Consider the following 24,015-nt stretch of genomic DNA (forward strand, 5'->3'; position numbering starts at 1 on the left):
AGTAGTAAACGCAAGAGGACTAACCCAAAAAATACTCACCTCCAACAGATACCTCAATGTCCCAACAGGGAGCTTCCCTTTAAGAAGAGAAGGAAGGATTACATGAACAACTTATGAACTTAAGTATAGGCCTACATGAATGCAACTTATAAAGAATAGCATAATGTCCCTGAACTTAAACACTGGAGTCCCAGACCTAAAGACAGTTGTTAAAAACTGTAAAGAACAAGCAAGCTATCTTTACAGAGAAACGTTTTTGGACTGAGTTTGGTATTAAACAACCATTAGGTGGCGCAACAACCCAAAGATTTATAGCCTATGTTATACTTCTAATGCTTATTGCACCAATAATTCTATTGGATTAAGGTAATTTTTTACTTTGATTTTGCAACGGTGATTAATTTTTCACTCAATATTAATGGTTTTAACAAACTGACCAAGTTTTGAGTTCTTAACTGAGATCAAAGTTTGCAATTTCGATCTAATGAGCAAAATAAGCTTTACTTAAACACAATGCTAATATCCAAGAAAGCCTGCTGTAATAACAATATATATATATAGTAAAAGAAAACACGTGATTTACGTTAAATTAAGGTTGAAAGATGTTTGTGTGCTGGAAAAACTGCACTTCGGCTGATCTGACAGGATAATACTGACATCCAAGTTAAAACTCATCAATTTACAAATATATATATATATATATATATATATATATATATATATATATATATATTTGGTTTGTTATTTCACTAGTTGTGGGACTTGGGATAACTTACCTTGAGATTGAGCTAGCTATTATTCGACATCTTGATCAAGAACAAGTAACATAATCGATCCAATCCGATCTATCGAGCACGAGCAGTCAAGAAACTTATCTTAATAAAATGAACGTTTACATTAAGAGTTACTAAAGATAACTAAATCGTTAAAACTCAAACTTAAAAGGTCACGACAAATAGGCCTAAGCCTTTTTGCGTAGCCTACCCACCACAGCTTGAGCCTAAATTGAATTTCGTTTTTATGAAATAAACATGAAAATCTTACGGATGAAAGCCTTTATATAACAGAAAACCCTTTAACTAATAAAACTTTGCCACGAAGTCTTCGAACAAATTAATGTAAAAATGTAGCCTACGTACTCACCTGTCTCACCAACAAGAAGCGCTCGTCATATTCATGTAGTTCATCTCCACCCAAAAGCTGTTTTTAACGCCAAATTACTTAAATAACTTTAATGTTTCCTTCAGGAGTGAATTCCGGATAAGAATGGTAAACTTTAAACAGAAATAATCGATGACTTCGATCTTCGCGATGATGGTGCTCCTGACTGCTTGCGCGACCGTTGAAGTAACAGTTTGTATTTTTGCGGCGGGAAAGAAAATAGCGCCCCCAAAATGTACACAATTGTGCAGATTTGCTTATAATACTGCTTGTCTGTGTTTTTTTTTTTTTAGTAGTGTAAAACTTAATAAAGGAAACACGTGACTTAATAAAGGAATTGATTATTAACATTAAAATGGATTATTAGCTCATTTCAACTATTTACCTTTTCATGATCCTATCATGTTTTAATAAATTGGGGTAAAAATATATTTAAATATAAACTTGGAAATCATTTTACTTTTCTTTAATTAATCAAAAACACAAGTGAATTTAAAATAATTTTGCTTTGGTTTGAGCAGATGTTTTTAACTAACAAAAGCTAGGTCCTTAATGATGTCAACCTCCAGAAAATCAAATCATTTTTGATCGAAAAACAAGTATTGATTTGATGAATTTCCTTATGATAGTTTTTGTCCCACTCTAAAACAGTCCACACCGTTAGATGAAATTATATGTAAAGATATCAAATTCAAAGAAAAGTCAAAAGGGTAAAAGACAAATAATAAAAATATTAAAGGTTAAAAATAGCTTCAAGTTGACATTCAATTTAACTCTGAAAATTACTCACTAAGCAAATTATTGTGTAAATATGGTCAAGCGTAAGCACTTAAACTTATAGTTTGATTAACATTTCTGAAAGGCTACTAAACCCTTTTAAAGAAAAAAATTCTTACATTTCAACACATGCAACATATTCATTTAGTTGTACAAGTCAAAGAGCTCAAATGTTGCTGTATGACAGGAATGACCCCATTAACTCATGAGAAGGTTTAAACAGACTACAAAAGAGCCCTAGAGAGAGTTAATTCTAATCTCAAGTTTCAAGTCCTCTTTTAATGAAGAACAAGAGATGTACACAATGTTGCAATGACTGTATTGTTCACAGAATTTGCAGGAATCCGGCTTTTACTTGCAAAACAAGTGACTGAAAAGCATAAAAATAGTTATCAATTCTTACATCATGACTTATCGACAACTGCATTTACTTCATAATAAACTGTTAGTTACTAAAACAAACAAGAAAGTGTTCATGTACACAAACATACACATCTAATCTACGTGTCCTGCTTTCGGTTAACTACAACTGAAATGCTACGCTTCTTCGAAGTACGTCATATACACATTTCATCACATGAAAGTTTCGTCTCAGGTTAGAGGAAGTTCAATGGCAAAAATCTGCCTCTTTAGACAAAGTATAAAGGTGTTTGCTGGAATAACAACAAAGGCACAAGTGACTACAAATATCATTCACTGCTCGCAGTTGGTGTGTATTAGTAAGGTGCTCTTCCCTTCGGGTCAAGAACAGGAGTAGGCTTACACAGTTTTCAGTCATGATTCTGGCTACAGAAAGACTAACAAAAGGTCTCCAGCTGGATAAGAAATCACCATAATTGATTTATCTCATCAATTATGGAGCATATGAGGTCTACAGAAGCCAAAGATTGGAAGAGTTCACACATAAAACAGATAAAAAGTCCAACAAGAATCTAATGAGAGCAGGAGGACATCTAATACCCCCCAATACCACAGCGGTTTAAAAACAGGCAAAGACCCAAATTAAATGCTTGGAGTTTTGTTTTGGCAACATGGATATGTTGTTGACACTGGTAAAAACACCTGGCACAGATTTCGAGAGTGTTCAGCAGTTCGCAGTGCTTTCGGGCACAGCTCGTTCGTAGCGGGAGGCTAGCGGTTGTTCTTCATGGCGTCCTTGGCAGCCAAAATGAGAGGAGTGAGACTCGAGAGAGGTTTGGCCAACTTCAGGAAGGGATGCTGAGGAGACAGAAGGTTTGATCAATCAACAAGTTTACACAAGTCATGCTATTCCTTAAATCGCCAGTAGGGTTGGGTATCATTTGAATTGAGAAACGATTCTGATTCTGTTTATCAATTCCGATTCCTAATTTCGATTTCAATAAGGTAAAAAAAAAATAAAAAAAACAACAACTTCGATTTCATTCACATTGCAAAACATTTAATTGTACCTGAATATCATGAACAAAAACCAACAGGCTAAAGAACACTTACACAAGGAATTTTGCCAATGGTTTAAAAATACAATAGAAAAACAACTAGCCGAACTAATATAAATTTCCAGCATTATTAAATTCAAGTAAACACTCAGTAATTAAAAAAGAACAAGTAAAAAAAATGAGCAATCGTAAAAAAAGTTATAACTGAACAACGATACGATTGAAATAAACAGTGTTTTAAGATTTTCAGTTATTCAGGTTCAGAATCTGTAATCAAATGTAAAATAACATTGCACTTTAAAAGTAAAATATATAGTGCTGGGCAAAGATTAATCGCATCCAAAATAAAAGTTTGTGTTTGCATAATATATGTGTGTGTACTGTGTATAATTATTTTGTATATACAAATACACACATATGCATGTATATATTTAAGATTTTTTATTTATATATAAATTATTTATATTTATATATAATATAAATTATGTATAAATATATATACTAGGGCTGTTTTCGACTAAGGATTTTCATAGTCGAATCTGATTCGTTAGATTTTGCCGTAGTCGAACCTTTTTTTTTTTCTTTTTTTTTTTTTAGATAGCAGCTAGATTTTTTCCATTTCAAACAAAAGAGCTAAAAAACACATATATATCACACATATATCATAACATTTCATAAACATGAGGAGCAATATGAGAGAGAAATTTGGTGATGGTTGTTTAGGTACATTAAATCACGTAAAGCTTTTCCACGCCCATGAGAACCGTGTGGAGTCAACTCACAGCCGCTCCGCTGCCCTGCTGAAAATGTGAAGCAGAAACGCTTAATATCAGATAACGTCCATAATAACTGGACTCTGGGTTCGATTTTTTGACCATTTTCAGTGGTTATGAGGAGCAATATGAGAGGGAAATTTGGTAATCGTTGTTAAGGTACATTAAACAACGTAAAGCTTTTTAACGCACATGAGAACCGTGTGGAGTCAGCTTTTTAACGCACATGAGAACCGTGTGGAGTCAACTCACAGCCGCTCCGCAGCCCTGCTGAAAATGTGAAGCAGAAACGCTTAATATCAGATAACGTCCATAATAATTGGACTCTGGGTTCGATTTTTTGACCATTTTCAGTGGTTATGAGGAGCAATATGAGAGGGAAATTTGGTAATCGTTGTTTAGGTACATTAAACAACGTAAAGCTTTTTAACGCACATGAGAACCGTGTGGAGTCAGCTTTTTAACGCACATGAGAACCGTGTGGAGTCAACTCACAGCCGCTCCGCAGCCCTGCTGAAAATGTGAAGCAGAAACGCTTAATATCAGATAACGTCCATAATAACTGGACTCTGGGTTCGATTTTTTGACCATTTTCAGTGGTTATGAGGAGCAATATGAGAGGGAAATTTGGTAATCGTTGTTAAGGTACATTAAACAACGTAAAGCTTTTTAACGCACATGAGAACCGTGTGGAGTCAACTCACAGCCGCTCCGCTGCCCTGCTGAAAATGTGAAGCAGAAACGCTTAATATCAGATAACGTCCATAATAACTGGACTCTGGGTTCGATTTTTTGACCATTTTCAGTGGTTATGAGGAGCAATATGAGAGGGAAATTTGGTAATCGTTGTTAAGGTACATTAAACAACGTAAAGCTTTTTAACGCACATGAGAACCGTGTGGAGTCAGCTTTTTAACGCACATGAGAACCGTGTGGAGTCAACTCACAGCCGCTCCGCAGCCCTGCTGAAAATGTGAAGCAGAAACGCTTAATATCAGATAACGTCCATAATAATTGGACTCTGGGTTCGATTTTTTGACCATTTTCAGTGGTTATGAGGAGCAATATGAGAGGGAAATTTGGTAATCGTTGTTTAGGTACATTAAACAACGTAAAGCTTTTTAACGCACATGAGAACCGTGTGGAGTCAGCTTTTTAACGCACATGAGAACCGTGTGGAGTCAACTCACAGCCGCTCCGCAGCCCTGCTGAAAATGTGAAGCAGAAACGCTTAATATCAGATAACGTCCATAATAACTGGACTCTGGGTTCGATTTTTTGACCATTTTCAGTGGTTATGAGGAGCAATATGAGAGGGAAATTTGGTAATCGTTGTTAAGGTACATTAAACAACGTAAAGCTTTTTAACGCACATGAGAACCGTGTGGAGTCAGCTTTTTAACGCACATGAGAACCGTGTGGAGTCAACTCACAGCCGCTCCGCAGCCCTGCTGAAAATGTGAAGCAGAAACGCTTAATATCAGATAACGTCCATAATAATTGGACTCTGGGTTCGATTTTTTGACCATTTTCAGTGGTTATGAGGAGCAATATGAGAGGGAAATTTGGTAATCGTTGTTTAGGTACATTAAACAATGTAAAGCTTTTTAACGCACATGAGAACCGTGTGGAGTCAGCTTTTTAACGCACATGAGAACCGTGTGGAGTCAACTCACAGCCGGTCCGCAGCCCTGCTGAAAATGTGAAGCAGAAACGCTTAATATCAGATAACGTCCATAATAATTGGACTCTGGGTTCGATTTTTTTTTATCATTTTAAGTGGTTATGTGGAGCAACATGAGAGGGGAATTTGGTTATCATTGTTTAGGTACATTAAACCATGTAAAGCTTTTAACGCACATGAGAACCGTGTGGAGTCAACTCACAGCCGCTCCGCAGCCCTGCTGAAAATGTGAAGCAGATTTTTGAATACATTTTTATTTATTTACATTAGTAAGCTACAGGACATCGTCTTTCAAAACATGACCTGAAAAAATTAAATAAAAATGGTACCCAGCCCTTCTGAAAATGCGAATGCGTCTCTGTCCCCAGCACATTTCAAACCAAACTGACGCCCATGTATTCGACTATGAGGTTCATAGTCGAATCAGACCTCTCCGAATCGAATCGTCGAATCCTCGACTATTAGAAGTCAGCCCTAATATATACAGTATATACATGCAAATATTTCTTAAATAAATACATGCATGTGTGTATTTATATATACAAAATAATTATACACAGTACACACACATATATTATGCAAACACAAACTTTTATTTTGGATGCGATTAATCTTTGCCCAGCACTAAAAATATACATTACAAATATGCAGTTACAGAAGTTATTCAATCAAAAACTAGTGAATTTTCTCTTTGTCTTTTGTTGTTTGACTATGGTTATTATAGAGACGGCAGCAGGAATATTAGGCTGCTGTCACTTTAAGAGTTGCCCATGGTTACACACGCCTGCAGAACTGAAAACAACACCCGAATCGTCTCGCGCTTGAATGGTTTAAAATCACATTTTCTGTGAGCACACTTAGGACGTGAGTGAGCACAGAAAACGTCTCGCCCTTGAATTGTTTAAAGTGATTTTGAAATGCTCACAAAGGAATCGATAAAAGGAATAGAAATTTTAATTTTATAACAAGTATCCGATTCCTGACCTCAATTCTGGAATCGATTTTCGATTCCCAAACCTAATCGCTAGTACTAGTTGCTGGCTGGTTTACCTGCAAAAGCTCTTTGCTTCCACCCCTCTTCTCCACGTCCATTTCCAGACAGCGACTCAGGAAGTCTCTGAAGATGGGCGATAACTTTTCAGGACTCTGCAACTCTGGAGTCCCATTGGTGGCAATCAGATAGAGCGCCTGAGGAAGAAAGAGTTCGAGACTTTAGTAGGGCTGCCCCCTAATAGTCAACCAACCGTTAGTCGACTAGAAGAGGCTTAGTCGACCAAAATTGTATTAGTCGTTTAGTCGCAGAAAAATCACGCAGGCTGTAACGGACAGATCGTTAACGGTAGGAAATCCAAAAATTAATTTATCGACCTCAAATACGGCTTATCACTTGAAACATGCAAGTAGCAGCAAGTTTACAAGTCCGCTCGCTCTAATGTTAATCTAGATAAATGTGCGCTATTATTAGGCGCATATCTAAGTATTTGTGTGGAGAGTGTGTTTACTGCATGACACACAGGCGCCGGTGCCATCACTTGAGTTTAACTTAAAATACTACATTTTTGGTCATACAGATAAGAGTAATGCAAAGTGTGAAGGGTTTACTTTTATTTTTGTAAACTCAAAAAACTTTGTTTTTGTAAAATAATGGTGTTTTCGGTCTAAATCTATAGAAAGCTTGAAATTTTTGCATTTGAATGAACATAAATATTCTACGATTATGTAATCCGTATGAAACGTGCATATAGACGCGTCCACCCCTGTGGAGATGATGAGGCAGCATCGTCTACTTAATCTCTACAGCCGAAAACATTACCAATAAATTATTAAAATGTTTTTTCACAACACATTCATAATCATTAAATTTGCCGGTGCGCTGTGGCAAGCTTTATGTTTGAATTTGTGCGCTGATTAGGCTATACGTATTTTATATAGGCAACTAAAGGTGCATTATTTTGATTTATGGCTTATGAACAAGCGATTAGTCGACTAGTGGCTTAAATGAACGACTAATAGTCGACAAGAAAGATCTTTAGTCAAGGGAAGCCCTAGATTCTAGTTGCATTGTCAATGGACTCAAATCGGCAATTCAAATCGAACCTCAAACAAGTTATTGGGGAATCAATGACGCCAACATACCCTCAGTGGGTTCTCGTTGAGGTACGGCGGTTCTCCCTCCACCATCTCGATGGCCATGATGCCCAGGGACCAGATGTCGACTTTGGGTCCGTAGGCTTTGCGCGTCACGACCTCCGGAGCCATCCAATATGGCGTGCCTACCATAGTGCTCCTCTTACTCTGTTCAGGAGTGATCTGGGCACAAAACCCAAAGTCCGCTGCGAAGGAGACAACAGAAAGTTTAGAGACATTGCTAGACCTGGTTTGTGTAATTTCATTGACGACTTAAGCTCAACTTCGTGAGCAAAATCCATTAATTCCTATAGGAACCCTTGCATTCAGGAGTGTCATGTGAGGGCGAAAAAATTCCCCACATGGATTTTGTTCATGTTCAAGTTGGATCGCTAATCAACAGAAAGCTGCTTGGTTTGAAAGTGACTGCTTATTAATACCTCTCTACGCTTATGACAATGGACCTTTTTTGCATGCTAAATGACACTAATGCACCTTTAGATGGAACCTATAGTATTAGTAGATGCCACATTTGACGCCAATGACAACAAGGATGGGATGGATTGAAGAACAGCTAGTTTAGTAGGTCATACGGTTGCATACTTTGGTGTCGTTGATCAAGATGGTGCAACATCAAAAATACATCATTCCTAAACAATTCCAATGGACTTTGGGGGGGATAAAACGTTATGGAAACTAGATGTGACCCAAAAACATAAAAGGATTAGTTCACTTCAGAATTAAAATTTCCTGTCTTTCTTTCTTCAGTGGAAAAGAAATGAAGGTTTTTGAGGAAAACGTTCCAGGATTTTTCTCCATATAGTGTCTTCAATGGGGTCCAACGGGTTGAAGGTCCAAATGTGAGTTTCAGTGCAGCTTCAAAGTCTCGACACGATCCAGACGAGGAATAAGAGTCTTATCGAGACAAACCAGCGGACATTTTATAACAAAAAATAAACATTTATATACTTTTTAACCACAAATGCTCATCTTGCACTGGCTGCGCCACACATTACGTAATCAGGTTGAAAGAACACGTGACGTAGGCGGAAGAACTGACCTTGTGTTTACAAAGCGAACATGCAAAGACTAAGTCAAACGTTATTTACAAAAAATAAATAAAAGGTATAGCAACGATTTCGGACAGTTTTAAAGTTGGAGGAGAAAATGAGATGGAGATTTTCGCCCTACCCCTAATTTATGAACCGGAACACGCGTGAACTTTCAACGTGATTACGTAATGCGTGGCACATCGCAGCCAGTGCAAGACGAGCATTTGTGGTAAAAAATGTTTATTTTTAATATAAAAAAAAAATATTAGTGGTTTGTCTAGATAAGACTCTTATTCCTCGGCTGGATCGTGTCGAGACTTTGAAGCTGCACTGAAACTCACATTTGGACCTTCAAACCCGTTGGACCCCATTGAAGACACTATATGGAGAAACATCCTGGAATGTTTTCCTCAAAAACCTTCATTTCTTTTCCACTGAAGAAAGAAAGACATGAACACCTTGGATGACGTGGGGTGTGTGTGTGTGTGTGTGTGTGTGTAAATTATCAGGAAATTTTAATCCTGAAGTGAACTAATCCTTGAAGAAATACAGTTATCGGCCCCTGTTATGAAACTTGAGCAAATTGCTCGTAAAACCTGAATTACGTCAATTAAATGGAACAATTGACAAAAATGTTGTTTCATAACCAACTTAGACAGAAGTTTGTTTTGCTTGTTTCATGATTGAGGCCCATTCACAGCCTTGTTTTCATTTGCATCTAATTAAATGCCATCTATCATCAAGCCAATTACAGATTTGATAGGGTTTCTCAAACTCGGTCCTGGAGGGCCACTGTCCTGCACAGTTTAGCTCCAACCCTGATCAAACACCCCTGAGCAAGCTAATCAATGTCTTCAGGATCACTAGAAACTCACAGCTAGGTGTGTTTGATCAGGGTTGGAGCTAAACTGTGCAGGACAGTGGCCCTCCAGGACCGAGTTTGAGAAACCCTGGTTTAGGGCTAGTTTGATTCACATTGCATGTCTTGGGTGAAAAACTTCTGAAGAAATGCTGAGATGATGAACATGGTGTTGGCGTGCACTAAACATTATCAGCGTACATGAAAATACTAACATCTCTTCACATGCATTTTAAGTAGAGCCCGACCGATATATCGGCAGGCCGATATTATCGGCCGATATTAGCCATTTTCAAAACTATCGGTATCGGCATTTATAACGGCCGATAAATTAATATTTCAAAAATAAAATAAAAACGGACGAAACACCCTTCAACCATGTTATGAGGGTTGCCGTTGTATAGTTTGTCCACCAGAGGGCACTCTACACCGTCCCTGTTGGCAACACTCGTGTATAACGCGCCACACATTCAGCAACCTGCTGATCCAGCCCGAGTCGGGCAGAGAGAACCGCGAGTGAGATCAGCGGTGAATTGTGTTCATGGTGAGTTGGTCACGACTCACGAGACATACATTGCTTGAATAACAATTAAAAGAACATCCCTATCAGTTCTCTTAACTCAAATAAGGATGACAAAATTCGTGACTCATGTCCAGTTTTGCTGCGGTTAAATAAACCGAGAGTGAAGCGGAACAACGCGACGTAGGCTATATTCACATAAAATGTTAACACTGCAGTTCACAAAAGTTCATAATGTGCATGTGCTTTAATGCTTTGTCGGTTAAACATTTAATTTTAAATGCTGATGCGCTGTTCTAACGTGTACGTTTCTCAGCGCGTAACGTTACATGTGAAGCTCACATGCACTAAAAGCCTTTCTACCAGCGCCTGGATACTGGACTAAGTTATCTTTCGAGTATTATTGTGCTAATACTGTTAAATACACACAAGATTTACATAAACAATGTCGGTTGTCCGCTTGTCAAATGCGTGTACATTAGACGTGTCGTGCTCAGCTCTTAAACAGACAGTAGCAATTGTAAACACATTGCCGCTTGTCCTTAAAGGGATAGTTCACCCAATAATAAAAATGATCTCATTATTTACAGGCACTCTAATGTTGTTCCAACTGTATTAATTTCCTTCTAATATTTTTCTAATATTAATAGTTTGAAGAATGTGGGTAACCAAACAGTAGCTGGTCCCCATTGACTTCCAAAGGAGAAAAATATACTATGGAAGTCATTGGGGTACATCAACTGTTTGGTTACCCACATTCATCCAAATAACTTATTTTCAACAGAAGAAAAAAACAACTTGAGAGAGTAAATTATGACAATTTGAATTTGTTGTCAATTTGAATGTGAAATTGTTGTTTTGTTCAAAGGACTAAACGTTTAGTCTTAAAAAAAAATCTTAAGTTTGTATTTTTATACATTTTATTTATCAGAACTTTAATATATTTTGATGTTCCTCTGTTCTGTTGTGACAATACAAGAAACAAGTTTCTTTTTAAAATGCATTATCATATTATTTTAGTTAAAACTCATAAATAACTACAAATAACTAATGTTAGGGAAATTTGTTAATGTTTTGTTGCGCGTTTCTGAAAAAAATAAAAATATATCGTCCGATATATCGGAATATCGGATTTTAAAACCAACAAATATTTGTACCGGTATCAGCCTTCAAAATCCTTTATCAGTCGGGCTCTAGTACCCATCAAAAGTTTGTACACACCAATTGTAAAGTGTGTCCAAACTTACTGTACTATAATACACATAAATAATATTGCTACTGTATTATAATATACACATAAATAATAACGGCCGATATATCGGTATCTGGCTTTTTTTTATCGGCATCGGCGCCCAAAAATCCATATCGGTCGGGCTCTAATTTTAAGTGCCGTTGGGTACTTTTTTCACTTGAATATGTGTCATTAGTCTGTTTGTACATCTATAGTTAACAGCCTTCTTTGCCGTCTCTTTAGTCACCTAGTTTTGGCTCACAAGAGCTCTACTGTTCAGAGCGAGCTGCTAAACCAAGCCAAACCAAACATGACGCTTCATGCGTCTGAGAGAGCCATGTGTGAAGGCACCTTTCAGTGAGAGTGTGCCTAACCACAATCAACATCTCTGTTCTGTGTTCTGAACTTCATGCTCAACGCAAAGTCGTAAAAACCGAGAACATACTGAGCTTGACAGAACCGTCCATTCCCAGAAGCACGTTGTCACTCTTGATGTCTCGATGAATGACCTGATTAGCGTGCAGAAACTCCAGAGCTTGCAAACACTGTGAGATAACAGACAAGAGGAAGGTCATTAGTTAAGCGCCTTGGCTACTTCCTGAACACAGCTCAGTTGTGCTTTAATCATCAGTTTCCCCCAAAACCATAAGTCGTAAATCTAGCTTCAACGCACCTCTCGGCACACAGCGGCGATCTGAGCCTCGTCCATGCATGTTTCTGTGACGACATCTGTGAGCGAGCCGCCAGCCAAGTACTCCATCACTACAAACAGCTCCTCACCTACCAGAAAACTGGAGCACACACACACACAATGAACACTCTTAAAACTTCACGGCATCATTAGCAGTTTACATCCACAGTTACGAATTTAACGTGTGCTAAATCGCATGACACATTCGTGAATAAAGCACTGTTCCCATCCCATGTGTTCAAGAGAACAAAATGATCACTTCCTGGAAAACTGGTGCGAAGTATTTAAAATGGAAGTTTTTTTAAGCACGTTATAAAGTACACAATAACAAAGCTTTCCTACATAAATTACGCAATAACGTTTTATTCTTACATAATAAAATTACGCAAAAACACAAGAAACAGAGTTATCCAATCAAAGATGTGTTGAGGTAAAAGACACAAGAGTGTTTGTTGAAAATAGGGGTGTGACGATCTCTTGTTCCACGAGGTCTCGCAATATTAAAAAGGTGACGATATTTCTCGTTGACACCGGCATTAGCAAGTTGAGTTTGTGGCAAAACATTTTACAGTGCTTGCATTAGACTGTTCTGTCTTTTACTGCATAATGACAAATAAATATATGCGCTGCAGGTTTCAGAGAGAAGCGTGGCGCTTTATTTACATGCCTACATGTTACGTGTTTCTTCCAGCGTCTCAGAGAGGCTTCATTCACAGTAAATCTCTGCATTCGCTGTTTGTTTGGGCTTCAAATAACATGCATTTGGGAACTCATATAAAGTTCAGACTGAATATGAGTTTCCAGATGCATGTTATTTGAAACCCAAACAAACAGCAAACACGCTTTTGTGTTTCAAAGTTATTAGGGGTGTATTCGATACACGTGCTCGTATTGAACAGTTTGGTACGAGGCTTCGTTGGACCATTTTTCCTGCCGACCAAAATTTAGTTATTTCAAATGTAGGCGTGGCAAGCGCGCTCATAATGTAAGAGATGCCGGCGCGACCACAACATTGCCCAACATCAAATGGCAAACGTAATGCAAGCAGAACGAAACTGCTCGTTATTGTGTGGTTGAAGGACCGTTTATCAGTTTGGACCAGTGCAGCGCGAGCCGATCGTGATCATGTGACACTGTTACTACACAGCGCTAATAAGAGATCCAGTAAAGAAAGCATTTGAATTCGCCACAGAAGTAATAACATCACTGCGAGATCTAGTGAGAAACATTCACATTTCTCCGTTATTAATGAATCAAACAGCGCGTGGAAACCAGGAAGAAACATTGTGCCATGAATGAACTATCCAGTGTCCACAGATCAGCAACATTCACCATGGATTTACTGTAGTAACTGCAACCATGAAAGTTTGGCAGGAATAGTACAGGCTATAATGCCTTCAAGTAACATTACGTCGGTTTTATTTTGACATTATGAATACAATTGCTGCCCTCAAATGTTAATCTGAACTAAAATAAACCTGTTTATAACTACTACAATATTACATTTAATTTTTTCCAAGGAGCTGTTTTGTTTAATATGCTCCTAAGAAGAGTGAATTATAGCTCTAGAATTGCTCAAAGTAAAAAAAAAATCATACTTTACGATGTTAGTTTTAATAAATCAAAGAAATTTCTCTGGCATTTCTTTCTTTTTGCTGTATCGAAAACGTACCGAACCGAACCATGACACAAGTGTATCGTATCGAACTGTGTTCATCGAATCGTGAATTTTGAGAACCGTTACACCCCTAATAGTTATCATTTTTATGGTTGGAGCGTCTCAAACTCAAACTTATATAACGTTGATCTGGGAATGCAATGTGCGCCATTTCACCCCGATTTTTAAGATGAATAATTTATAAACCTACGCCAACACAGGAAAACACGTCAAAATATGTTTCCAAATATGCAAATTGTTGTTCATCGCGATTTCAAAATAAAAGTTAAAATTCTTGCTCTAAGTTTGCATGTTTTAATGTCCACACATTCAAGAAATTACAGTGGCTGTAGCATTTCTATCGTAAAGTGGCAGCCAAATATTAAAGATTAAGTTAACATTTGATTTAAATGTTGTTTGGCCAATATTAAACAAGGATTAGATCTGCTGTAAAGTGTAACAATCATGGCCGCCGGCGCCCTCTGCAGGCATTTGTCATAATACGTGATGCACATAAGATAATTATGTATAATCAGGAAACATTAGCTATTGTTCAAAAGGAGTTTCCAATTGATGAGGTCTGGAGGCCAAGGCCAAGGTCAAGTTGATGTTGTTCCTTGAAGAACGTTTACCTGTCTAAGAAGTTGACAATGTTTGGGTTTTTCAGCTCCTTCATCACGAGGATTTCATTGATGATTAGCTCTTTCTTGGGCTGCTTCTGCAGGTTGATCTGCTTGATGGCCACCTGAGAGACAAGACACGCATCGCAATGATGAGAATTTTGAAAAACTAAGAAAAACACATCCATTTCTCTCTCTTTTGCATTACCTCCTGTCCAGTGGCGACGTCGATGGCGGTGAACACGGTTCCCGAAGCTCTGTGGACAGAAACAATGATTAATCTCCAATCAATGAACATGAACATGTTGTGCAAAATCATCGGACCTACCCTTGTCCGATCTTCTCGTATCGTGTATATTTCTTTTTTGGATCTCCAATACTGACGATGGTTCCTGTCGGAGAACAAACAGAGGACACGTGATTGGAGTCTCGCTAAAAAAGTGAAACTGCGCAAATAACTACGTTTAAAGTGACGTACTGAGCTTGTCCATGATCTCCTCGTCGGTCATCTTGCCCTTTTTGGGTCTCTGTCGGTCGGTGGCCTTCGACGCGACCTCACTTTCTGGAGACGTCACGGGGGGAGGGAGGGGGTCGATGACCGATGGTCGAGTGTATACCTGAAATCATAAATATTAATCAAAACTACAATACTATTACTATACTTGTATTTTAGGTGAACTATTCCTCTAGGTAGATAGATAGCTTTTTATTGCCATTCAACTGTACATTTTGAGGGCACATATGAACGAAACTCCGTTCCACTGGCTCATAAAAATATAATTAAACAAAATGCTACAATGTGCATTAAAATAACACTAAACACTAAAATAACAGTTTTTTAATTTCTTACGCTCTTAGTGTGTTCTGGCCGAGGTGCGACAACAGGTGGTGGCGCCTCCTCATCGTCATCTTCATCATCATCATCCACAGTTTTGATTGGGGACGAAGGCTCTGGTGTTTTTTTGACAGGCTTAGGTTTTAGGGAAGGAAAGCAGTGTAATTATATTCGGAAAGGACCAGGTTTAGTAAAAAACCTGTAAAAACATTTTTGTTGCTTGAAATAAAATAAACATTACATTATTATTTTTTTAATAATTTTAGAATTATTTATTTTATAAACCTAGTTTGTATTTATTTATTTTTAAATGAAATTTAAGTTGATAAGTTAAATTAAAAGTTTAAGTTTAAGGGTTATTATTGTTAACTAAAACAAAATCGTAAAAAAAAAAAAACGTGTTGCAGTAAATAAAATAAATGTTACCTGAATTAAAATAAAGTATGAAAAAACTTTAAATTACTTTATTTCAGCTAGTTGCTAACATTTTTTATTATTTAGTTCAACTCAATGTACTAAAATAAATAAAAAATAAATAAAAATGAAATAAAAATAACAACTATAGACAATTATAGTTTAAGTATAAATAAAATTAAGTATAAAAATGACCAAAAAAAACAAAATTACTATACGTTACTTGAAATAAAATAAATATTAAATAAGTGTATATTAGGGTTATCATAGTTAAATGAAATAAAAGATAAAAATAAACCATAAAACACATTGTTGCTTTAAATACTGTAAAATAAACATTAACCAAAAAAATAAATAATAATAATTAAACTTACTTTATTTCAGCTAGTTGCCAACATTTTTCATTATTTAGCTTAACAATGTACTAAAATAATTAAAACTAAAATAAAAAATTAATAAAAACTATAGACAATTTAAAAACAAAAACACCACAAAATTACTACACGTTACTTGAAATAAAATAAACAATGTAAAAAGAATAAGAAAATTTAACTGAATTTTTGTTGCTTTAAATAAAATAAACATTAACTGAAATCAAATAAAATATAAAGAAATTAATTTATATCGGCTAGTTGCCAACATTTTTCATTACTTCGTTTAACTTGATGTACTAAAATAACAAAAACTGAAATAAAAATGAAATGAAAACTGTATATAAATTTATAAAAAACAAAAACTTTCGTGACAACAAACTAACAAACTTTAATCAAAATTAAAAGGAAAACGGAAAATATAAAAATAAAAACCAATTCAAAATATTAATAAAAACTATATTTATATTTCAGCCAAAGCAACGTTTCACCTTATCATTTAGTTTAACTTGATGTGCTATAAGAACTAAAACTGAAAAAATAATAATAACAATAATAAAACTAAAAACTAATAAAAAATTACAAAAAGACACTTTTTGTTACTAAACCTTTAAAATTTAAATGAAAACAGAGAATCCAAAACTAAAAACTAATTGTGACCCTGGATCACAAAACCAGTCTCGAGTCGCACGGGTATATCTGTGGCAATAGCCGACAATACATTGAATGGGTCAAAATTATCGATTTTTCTTTTATGCCAAAAATCATTAGGATATTCAGTAAAGATCATGTTCTGTGAAGATATTTAGTAAATTTATAAAACGTGTTTTTGTGAGTGAATCCAGCACAATCGCCAACATAAATGCACAACTTTAAAGGAGATTTTCTCTCTGTTTCGATTTTTTTATTTTTTTTATTGATTTTCTTTATGTTTCAGATTCCAGAGCTTCAATAGTTGTATCTCAGCCAAATATTGTCCTATCATAACAAACCACACATCACTGGAAAGCGTATTTATTCAGCTTTTAGATGATGTATAACTCTCAATTTAAAAAAATTGACCCATGTGACTGGTTTTGTGGTCCAGGATCAACAAATACAGCATCTCAATGAGTGTAAAATAACATACCGATTGTTCACCAGAGGGAAATCCATCCTTCTCTACACATAAACAAGAGGAGAAAAGCGGGTCAGTACGACATGCCGTGACACTGGAGCTCATATCAGCACACACACCGGCGCTCCGGCAGACCTGAGGAGAAGCTGAGGTACTTCTGCCGGCCGTTGCCCGTGGAGTCGTAGAACTTCAGGACGTCCAGAACGGCTTGCGGGTTCTTCTTCTGCTCGGACTTGGTGATGTTGGAGGTCTGCAGTAATCTGGCCCACTGCTCCGGCATTCCCTGCGGGACACGGAGAAACCACACTCAAGTCACCTTCATTTATACAGTGCTTCGTCAAAGCAGAGACCAGGAGACGTTGGGATATCTTTCAACAGAAGTTGCTCTTTGGCATCAAGTCAAGTCTAACTCAAACAGAATACATTGTAGTTTATATACATTCCAAGGGGGAGGGATTTACATAAAGGGCGGGGCCATGTAAATGAAGTAGCCTACATGAGTCACCTCGTTTACAGAGATTTCCTGATCTCATCCGCATAATAGTGTCATTAAAATGATCCAATCAGCCTGACAGTATCACCCATACCTTCACAAAAACGTTATCATCTCCGCGTAAACTTCAAAAACGCGAATCTGCAAAACACTGACGCACATGCGTATTATTACGCCTTTAGTCTATAGGAATGTGCGTTTGAATATACACTACCGTTCAAAAGTTTGGGGTCAGTATTGTGAAATATTATGACAATTTAAAATGACTGTTTTCTATTTTAATATATTTTAAAGTGTAATTTATTCCTGTGATCAAAGCATCATTACTCTAGTCTTCAGTGTCACATGATCCTTCAGAAATCCCTCTAATTTGATGATTTGATGCTCAAGAAACATTTATGACTGAAAATAGTTATTTACATTTTTATTTCTGTATTCTTTGATGAACAGAAAGTTCAAAAGAACAGCATTTATTTAAAATAGAATATTTTCTAACATTATAAATGTCTTTACTGACACTTTTGATCAGTTTAATTCATCCTTGATGAATAAAAGTATTGATTTATTTTCTTTATTTCCCCCAAAAAATAAAAAATAAATTCTTACTGACCCCAAACTTTTGAAGGGTAGTGTTTAATGTTACAAAAGCTTCTATTTCAGATAAATGCTGTTCTTTTGAACTTTCTATTCATCATAGAATCCTGAAATAAAGACGTAAATAACGGTTTTCAACATTGATAATAATCATAAATGTGTCTTGATCATCAAATCATCATATTGGAATGATTTCTGAAGGATCATGTGACACTGAAGACTGGAGTAATGATGCTTTGATCACAGGAATAAATTACACTTTACTGTATATTCACACAGAGAACACCCGATTTACATTATAATAATATTTCACAATATTACTGTTTTTGTTTGTATTTTTAATCAAATAAACACAGCCTTGGTGAGCAGAAGAGACTTCTTTTAAAAACATTAAAAATCTTACTGACGCCAAACTTTTGAAAGGTATTCTATGTGCGCAGGCGTGTAGTCTTTCTTTACAAATTGATGAAGTAAAGTGCGAAGGAGGAAACAAACGGGGGCTCGTCCGGGATCTCTCGGGACAATTAACATTGGCACGAACTTTGTGGGATCATATCTTCAGATGAGAATGTCATAGAGACTTGTGGGTGAGCTCATTTGACTCGCCAAGCAAACAGCCAATAAGTAGTGATGTAACAACAACATAGCCACGCCCTAGCAACCAGTTACAGCACCCTAGCAACCACCCCATAGACTTCCATTAAAAAAAGGTGAGGGACTCAGACTGGCAAGTAGTCTTTAAATATCCAAATACACAGCCAGTCTATTAGTTTCAGCAGGGAAACTGTCTAGCCACGCCCTAGCAACCATTTACAGCACCCTAGCAACCATACAGCAACATAAATAAGCCATATTTCAGCACCAGAGACACGGGGATTGGCAGTTTGTTTCTGAACAGGCCTATAAAAATGTTGATACAATGTAAAGTATTTTCTCGGGCTCTTGTTTTAAATGATTTTGTACAAGCAGGACGTGGCGGTTGGTCAGTGTGGTATTTGCCCCGCCCCTCCTCCACTGTGATTGGACGGCTGGGTAAAAAGTGACAGTGATGCGGCACTCTCATTGAAAACAGTTGAAAAAATACGTCCGTAAACTTTGTACAATATTACAATAACAACTATATTGAATCTTTAGGTTTATATTTGATAGAAATAAAACATTACAACAACAACTACATAAAATCCTTCAAATTCATGTTTAAAAAGCAATACTAAGAATTTCCACATTGAAACCTTTTTAAAATCATTGATTATTGAAATTTCTGAATGAAAATGTTATCTATCAATAATTAAAGGTGCATTGTGTAATATTTATCTATGTTGACAGAAATGCAATATCATATCCATAACTATGTCTTCAGTGGTGTATAAAGACCTTACATAATGAACCGTTATGTTTTTATTACCTTAGAATGAGCATTTCTATCTACACACACCACGGGTCCGCTTACATCCACATGTTTCTACGGTGGCCCTGAACGGACAAACTTCTCACAGCGCGTTTCGTCACTATGTTGTTCTCCGTGTAAAGAAGGAAGCTAAAGTCAGCGAATAAAACACTGAAACGATGGACAAGAAGCAATTACATATCGTTTTACTGAATAATTAAGTAAACCTAGTTTCTTAATTTATCTTTGTAAAGAAATCACATTGCTGAACTGGCTACTCTCTGCCGTCTCAGACAACGACATCACTTCCTGTCGGCCACCATAACTTCTGTTGGGAGCAATTCGCAACCTCACCACTAGATGCTGCTAAAATCACACAGTGCACCTTTAAAGCAGGAATAATGTATAATCAATAAGAAAATAATTAAATATCAATTAATATAACTCATTATTTAGGCTATATTTGCTGATATAATGCATATACTAACCGTAAACTCGCCAGTAACCGCGTCAAATCCCACGTGGATGGTGTGCTCGAAATCTGAGGGCGGCGAGATCTCCGGCCGCTCTTTATCTCGGTCTTTCCTTCGGCCACCTGTAAAGCCACACACACACACACACACACACACACACAGCGTCTCATGAGCATCAGAACAGATTCACTTTGACCCAGAAAACATGACACGTCTCTGAGATGCGACGCTAATGAATGTGAGGTGTGAATCGAGGTGATGCATCTCCAGAGACCACGATACGTACAGTAAGATATGAAAGTCAAAGCCGAAGCGTGTCTGTGGGTTTGATGAGCCCTGAGAATGTGACGACGGGGGTAAAAAGCACTTAGAAACGTCTTAATGCAAATGTGTAAAATGGTTTATTCAAGAGGAGACACTAAAAAATAAACACACTTAAACTTATTTTCAACATCCACATTTTAGGTTCAAATATTGAGTCATTTAGTTGAAGTTTAGGTGCACTGTCACGTTTTTCAATCATATTTTTGTGACGATTGCATTTTTAAAAGTACAAATGAACTAGGTAAGCCTCTGAAAATTAAAATCAGTTCCTAAAAACTGCATGTATAATATCACGACAAGCAATAGCACTGATTATTATTAAAATGCGTCATGTGCATCAGTCCTAAAGTGACAGCAGCCTAATAAACCTGATGCTGTTTGCCATTAATGTTAATCAAGGAACAAAAGAAAAAAACTCAATGCTCTTGACTGAATAACTTTTGTAACTTTAATTTTAATTTAATTTATAAATTATGCAGTGAAGAATCTGGAGTGTTTGATAACTTATGGATATTTCCTTCCTGTTAGATCAAATATTTAAATATATAATGTTGACATTAATTTGGAGATTAAACGTGAAATTATTGCAATTTAAAAATGTATGAAAAACTTTTAACGTTAGATGCGATTAACAGCACTTGATGCCGTGCATCATATCATATCACATGCGGTATGACTTGGAAGTGTTTTCGTTTATGCTTTGATACCATAGACTGTAAAAAAAAATATGTACGTAGTGTGCGTGACGTCACCCGTAGTGTTTCTGAAGAGCGTTTTTGAAGCTAAAAGTGGGCGGAGCCTGCCGTCGCCATCTTGGACGCGCGTCACTCCCGGATAAACGAAAATGTGCGGCGAGGTGGATTAGCTGAGGAGACGTGACGCTAACAGACAGCAGACAAACGGCTAGTAGTGACATCAGCGGCAATCCACCTGTCACTCAAGTGGCCCCGCCCTTAATTATGCAGAACTTCAAGGCTTAATATAATTTAAACGGATGAGTTATAGAAAAGCTTCACTGCCCTCACAGTCGTCATAAAGGGCTTTTTATGCTGTAAAGTTTGGCATTTTAAAAAATTAAGTAACCCAATAGGCCGGTGAGTGACAAAGTTAACTTTGATACGCACCCTTCTCGGCTCCGGAGAAGATGGAGATGATCTTGTTGCGCTTGCGCTCCTCCGGCACCGAGGGCAGAGGCTTTGAGCTGTGATTGGCTGCCAGCCCGTGGTCCTTCCCGCCGCCGCTGAAGATCGTGCTGCTCATCCTCACGGGCGGAGCGGGCGGCTTGTCCTCCAGATCCCCATTATCACACATGGTCCAGGACGAGAGGAGAGGAGGAGAAGAGGAAAGAAAGGAAGAGTGGGAACGTTTGCAGGTGGAGATAAAGAAAAGGAGGAGTTAGAGCTGGAAGAGCAGAGGGAAGCACAACGGAGAGATGAGCGACGCACACGCAACACACACTCGACAGCAGCACACAAACACATTCTGCACAGCTGCCCGTTTATACTTGCACCAAAATAACACATGAAGGAATTAGACATTAAAAATATATATTTTGCTTAAAAAAATTCTGATTAATTTTAGGACCATTTTATACATAAACAATAACATTATGATTTGCAAGGACTGATAGTGTACGGAGTTCCTTGTTTTTTGTAGATGCTTGTTTATCGTGAAAATAATGTCACAATAAAATAATAATAATATAATTGTCATAAAATAAACAATATTTAATTCATATTAAATAGTAATAACAAATTCATATTAATGGAAAAATGGAAAATAAATTATATTTTGCGTAAAGAATTTTCAGATTTTTTTTAGGACCATCAGATCTATTTTATAAATATTTAAATATCATGAAAATAATGTCACAATAAATTAGTAACTGTGGTAAAAAAATGAAGAATGATTATTACTGTTAAAAATGTATAAATGAATATAAATGGGGAAAAAATAAAACATAAATTAATATTTTGCATACAAATATTCAGACAATTTTTAGGATGGGAACCATTTAATGCTTGATGTTCATACAAAAAAAGTGAGGAAAGATTAACAATTGTTGTTCTTAAAATTAACAATAATTAATTAGCACTAGTAAATATTAATAATAATAATAATAATAATATGTGTAAACCAACTTTAAAAAAAAGGTTTAATTTATGCAAAATATAATTTCTTGTTTCTTTCACCAGTTTGCTTAATTATAATGAAAATAATAAAATATTAAAGGAAAAACATTTTTGAATAAATAATTTTCAGGTGAATTTTCAGATGATCATTTTATGCTTATCGTTTATCATGAAAAAAATGGCAAAATAAATTAATAATTGTTCTTAAACTTAATGATTATTACTATTAAATAATTATAATAATATTAATAATAATAACAAAATGTAAACCATAAAACCAATTTAATTCATGCAAATTATATTTGTTTCCTTTAACCAGTTTGCTTAATTATAATGAAATAATGTCAGATTAAATTAATTAAATTCTTGATAAACTGTAAAATTAATAGTTGTTCATTAAATAATAATAATAATAATGACAATAATCTTCCAAATTAAACTATTCTCTTTTTTCCATTTGTATTTAAATCCTGAAGTAAAATCTAATGACATGAAGCCAGAACTCATCAAACCTTCTATATAACTCAGTTTTCAACTTATTACACGCTTTATTCATTAGCACTGTTTAATTATCATATTTAAAGAGATTTTTTTGTCTGTATTATTGTTTGCCATGAACAGCCAGGACTGAACCCAGTAAAGCTGAAGCACACACACAGGCAGAGAGAAACCTGATACAGAAGCAGCAACTGCATTAAACACACAGACATATGCAGAATATAATAACAGAGGCTTCTCAACCACTACTGAGCGTCCCACTTAGACAGCACTGCAGGACACCCCTTACACACTCATATCGAGGCTCAAACGAGCTGTCTAGATAGGCAGCACACTAGGCTTTGAGACGCGGCCAGAGAATCTCGGGTTTTGTCGCGACTCACCTGTGAAACTGAAGTCAAACTTCACTTTAAACCGCTCGAACGGGCTCAACAGGATCGGGTTTGTCCGCGTAGAGGCCCGAGGCGACGCGAAAGCCCCGTCTGGCGCTTTCTAGGTTGTTTTCTGCTGTCCACGGGTTTATTTTCTATAGTTTTTTGTGTTGGTTTGGGGAAGGGGAGGCGCCCAGCAGCGTCTCTTTCTGCCCTCGCCTGCAGCAAACAGCCAGACACCGTTTCCGGTGCGAGTGCATTGTGGGGGAACGACCGACAAAATAAGAGTCCGGCGAATTAAACTGAATTACTTTTTAACGTTACGTAATTAATATATTGCTATTAACAATTATGTGTGTTACAATAATTGATTTATCCGATCAAATACATTAATACGTTAATTTATGTTTATACATTTTTATATTTCAGATGGCCC

At 36.5% G+C, this 24,015-nt stretch overlaps 1 protein-coding gene across 2 annotated transcripts; it reads right to left on the reverse strand.

The window, feature by feature from the left end:
- Positions 1-1,629: 1,629 nt before the first annotated feature.
- pak2b (p21 protein (Cdc42/Rac)-activated kinase 2b) lies at positions 1,630-23,831 on the reverse strand. 2 transcript variants are annotated; one of them, XM_081383841.1, is made up of 15 exons: positions 23,592-23,805; positions 21,703-21,865; positions 20,270-20,376; positions 17,443-17,590; positions 17,320-17,351; positions 15,421-15,540; positions 15,049-15,187; positions 14,899-14,962; positions 14,779-14,827; positions 14,583-14,695; positions 12,276-12,393; positions 12,048-12,147; positions 7,950-8,146; positions 6,864-7,001; positions 1,630-3,156 (listed from the first exon to the last, which is right to left on the reverse strand). In XM_081383841.1, exons 2-15 carry the CDS (start codon positions 21,836-21,838, stop codon positions 3,070-3,072), a joined length of 1,548 nt encoding a protein of 515 aa, XP_081239967.1. In that variant the 5' UTR covers positions 21,839-21,865; positions 23,592-23,805; the 3' UTR covers positions 1,630-3,069. The 2 variants fall into 2 exon arrangements, with proteins under 2 accessions (XP_081239967.1, XP_081239966.1); XM_081383840.1 differs by having other exon boundaries at positions 1,834-3,156; positions 21,703-21,979; positions 23,592-23,831.
- Between the last annotated feature and the right edge of the window lie 184 nt (positions 23,832-24,015).

The sequence above is a fragment of the Scardinius erythrophthalmus genome (genome assembly GCF_964197995.2).
Source record: "Scardinius erythrophthalmus genome assembly, chromosome: 14".
In the NCBI taxonomy this organism is placed as follows: Eukaryota; Metazoa; Chordata; class Actinopteri; order Cypriniformes; family Leuciscidae; genus Scardinius; species Scardinius erythrophthalmus.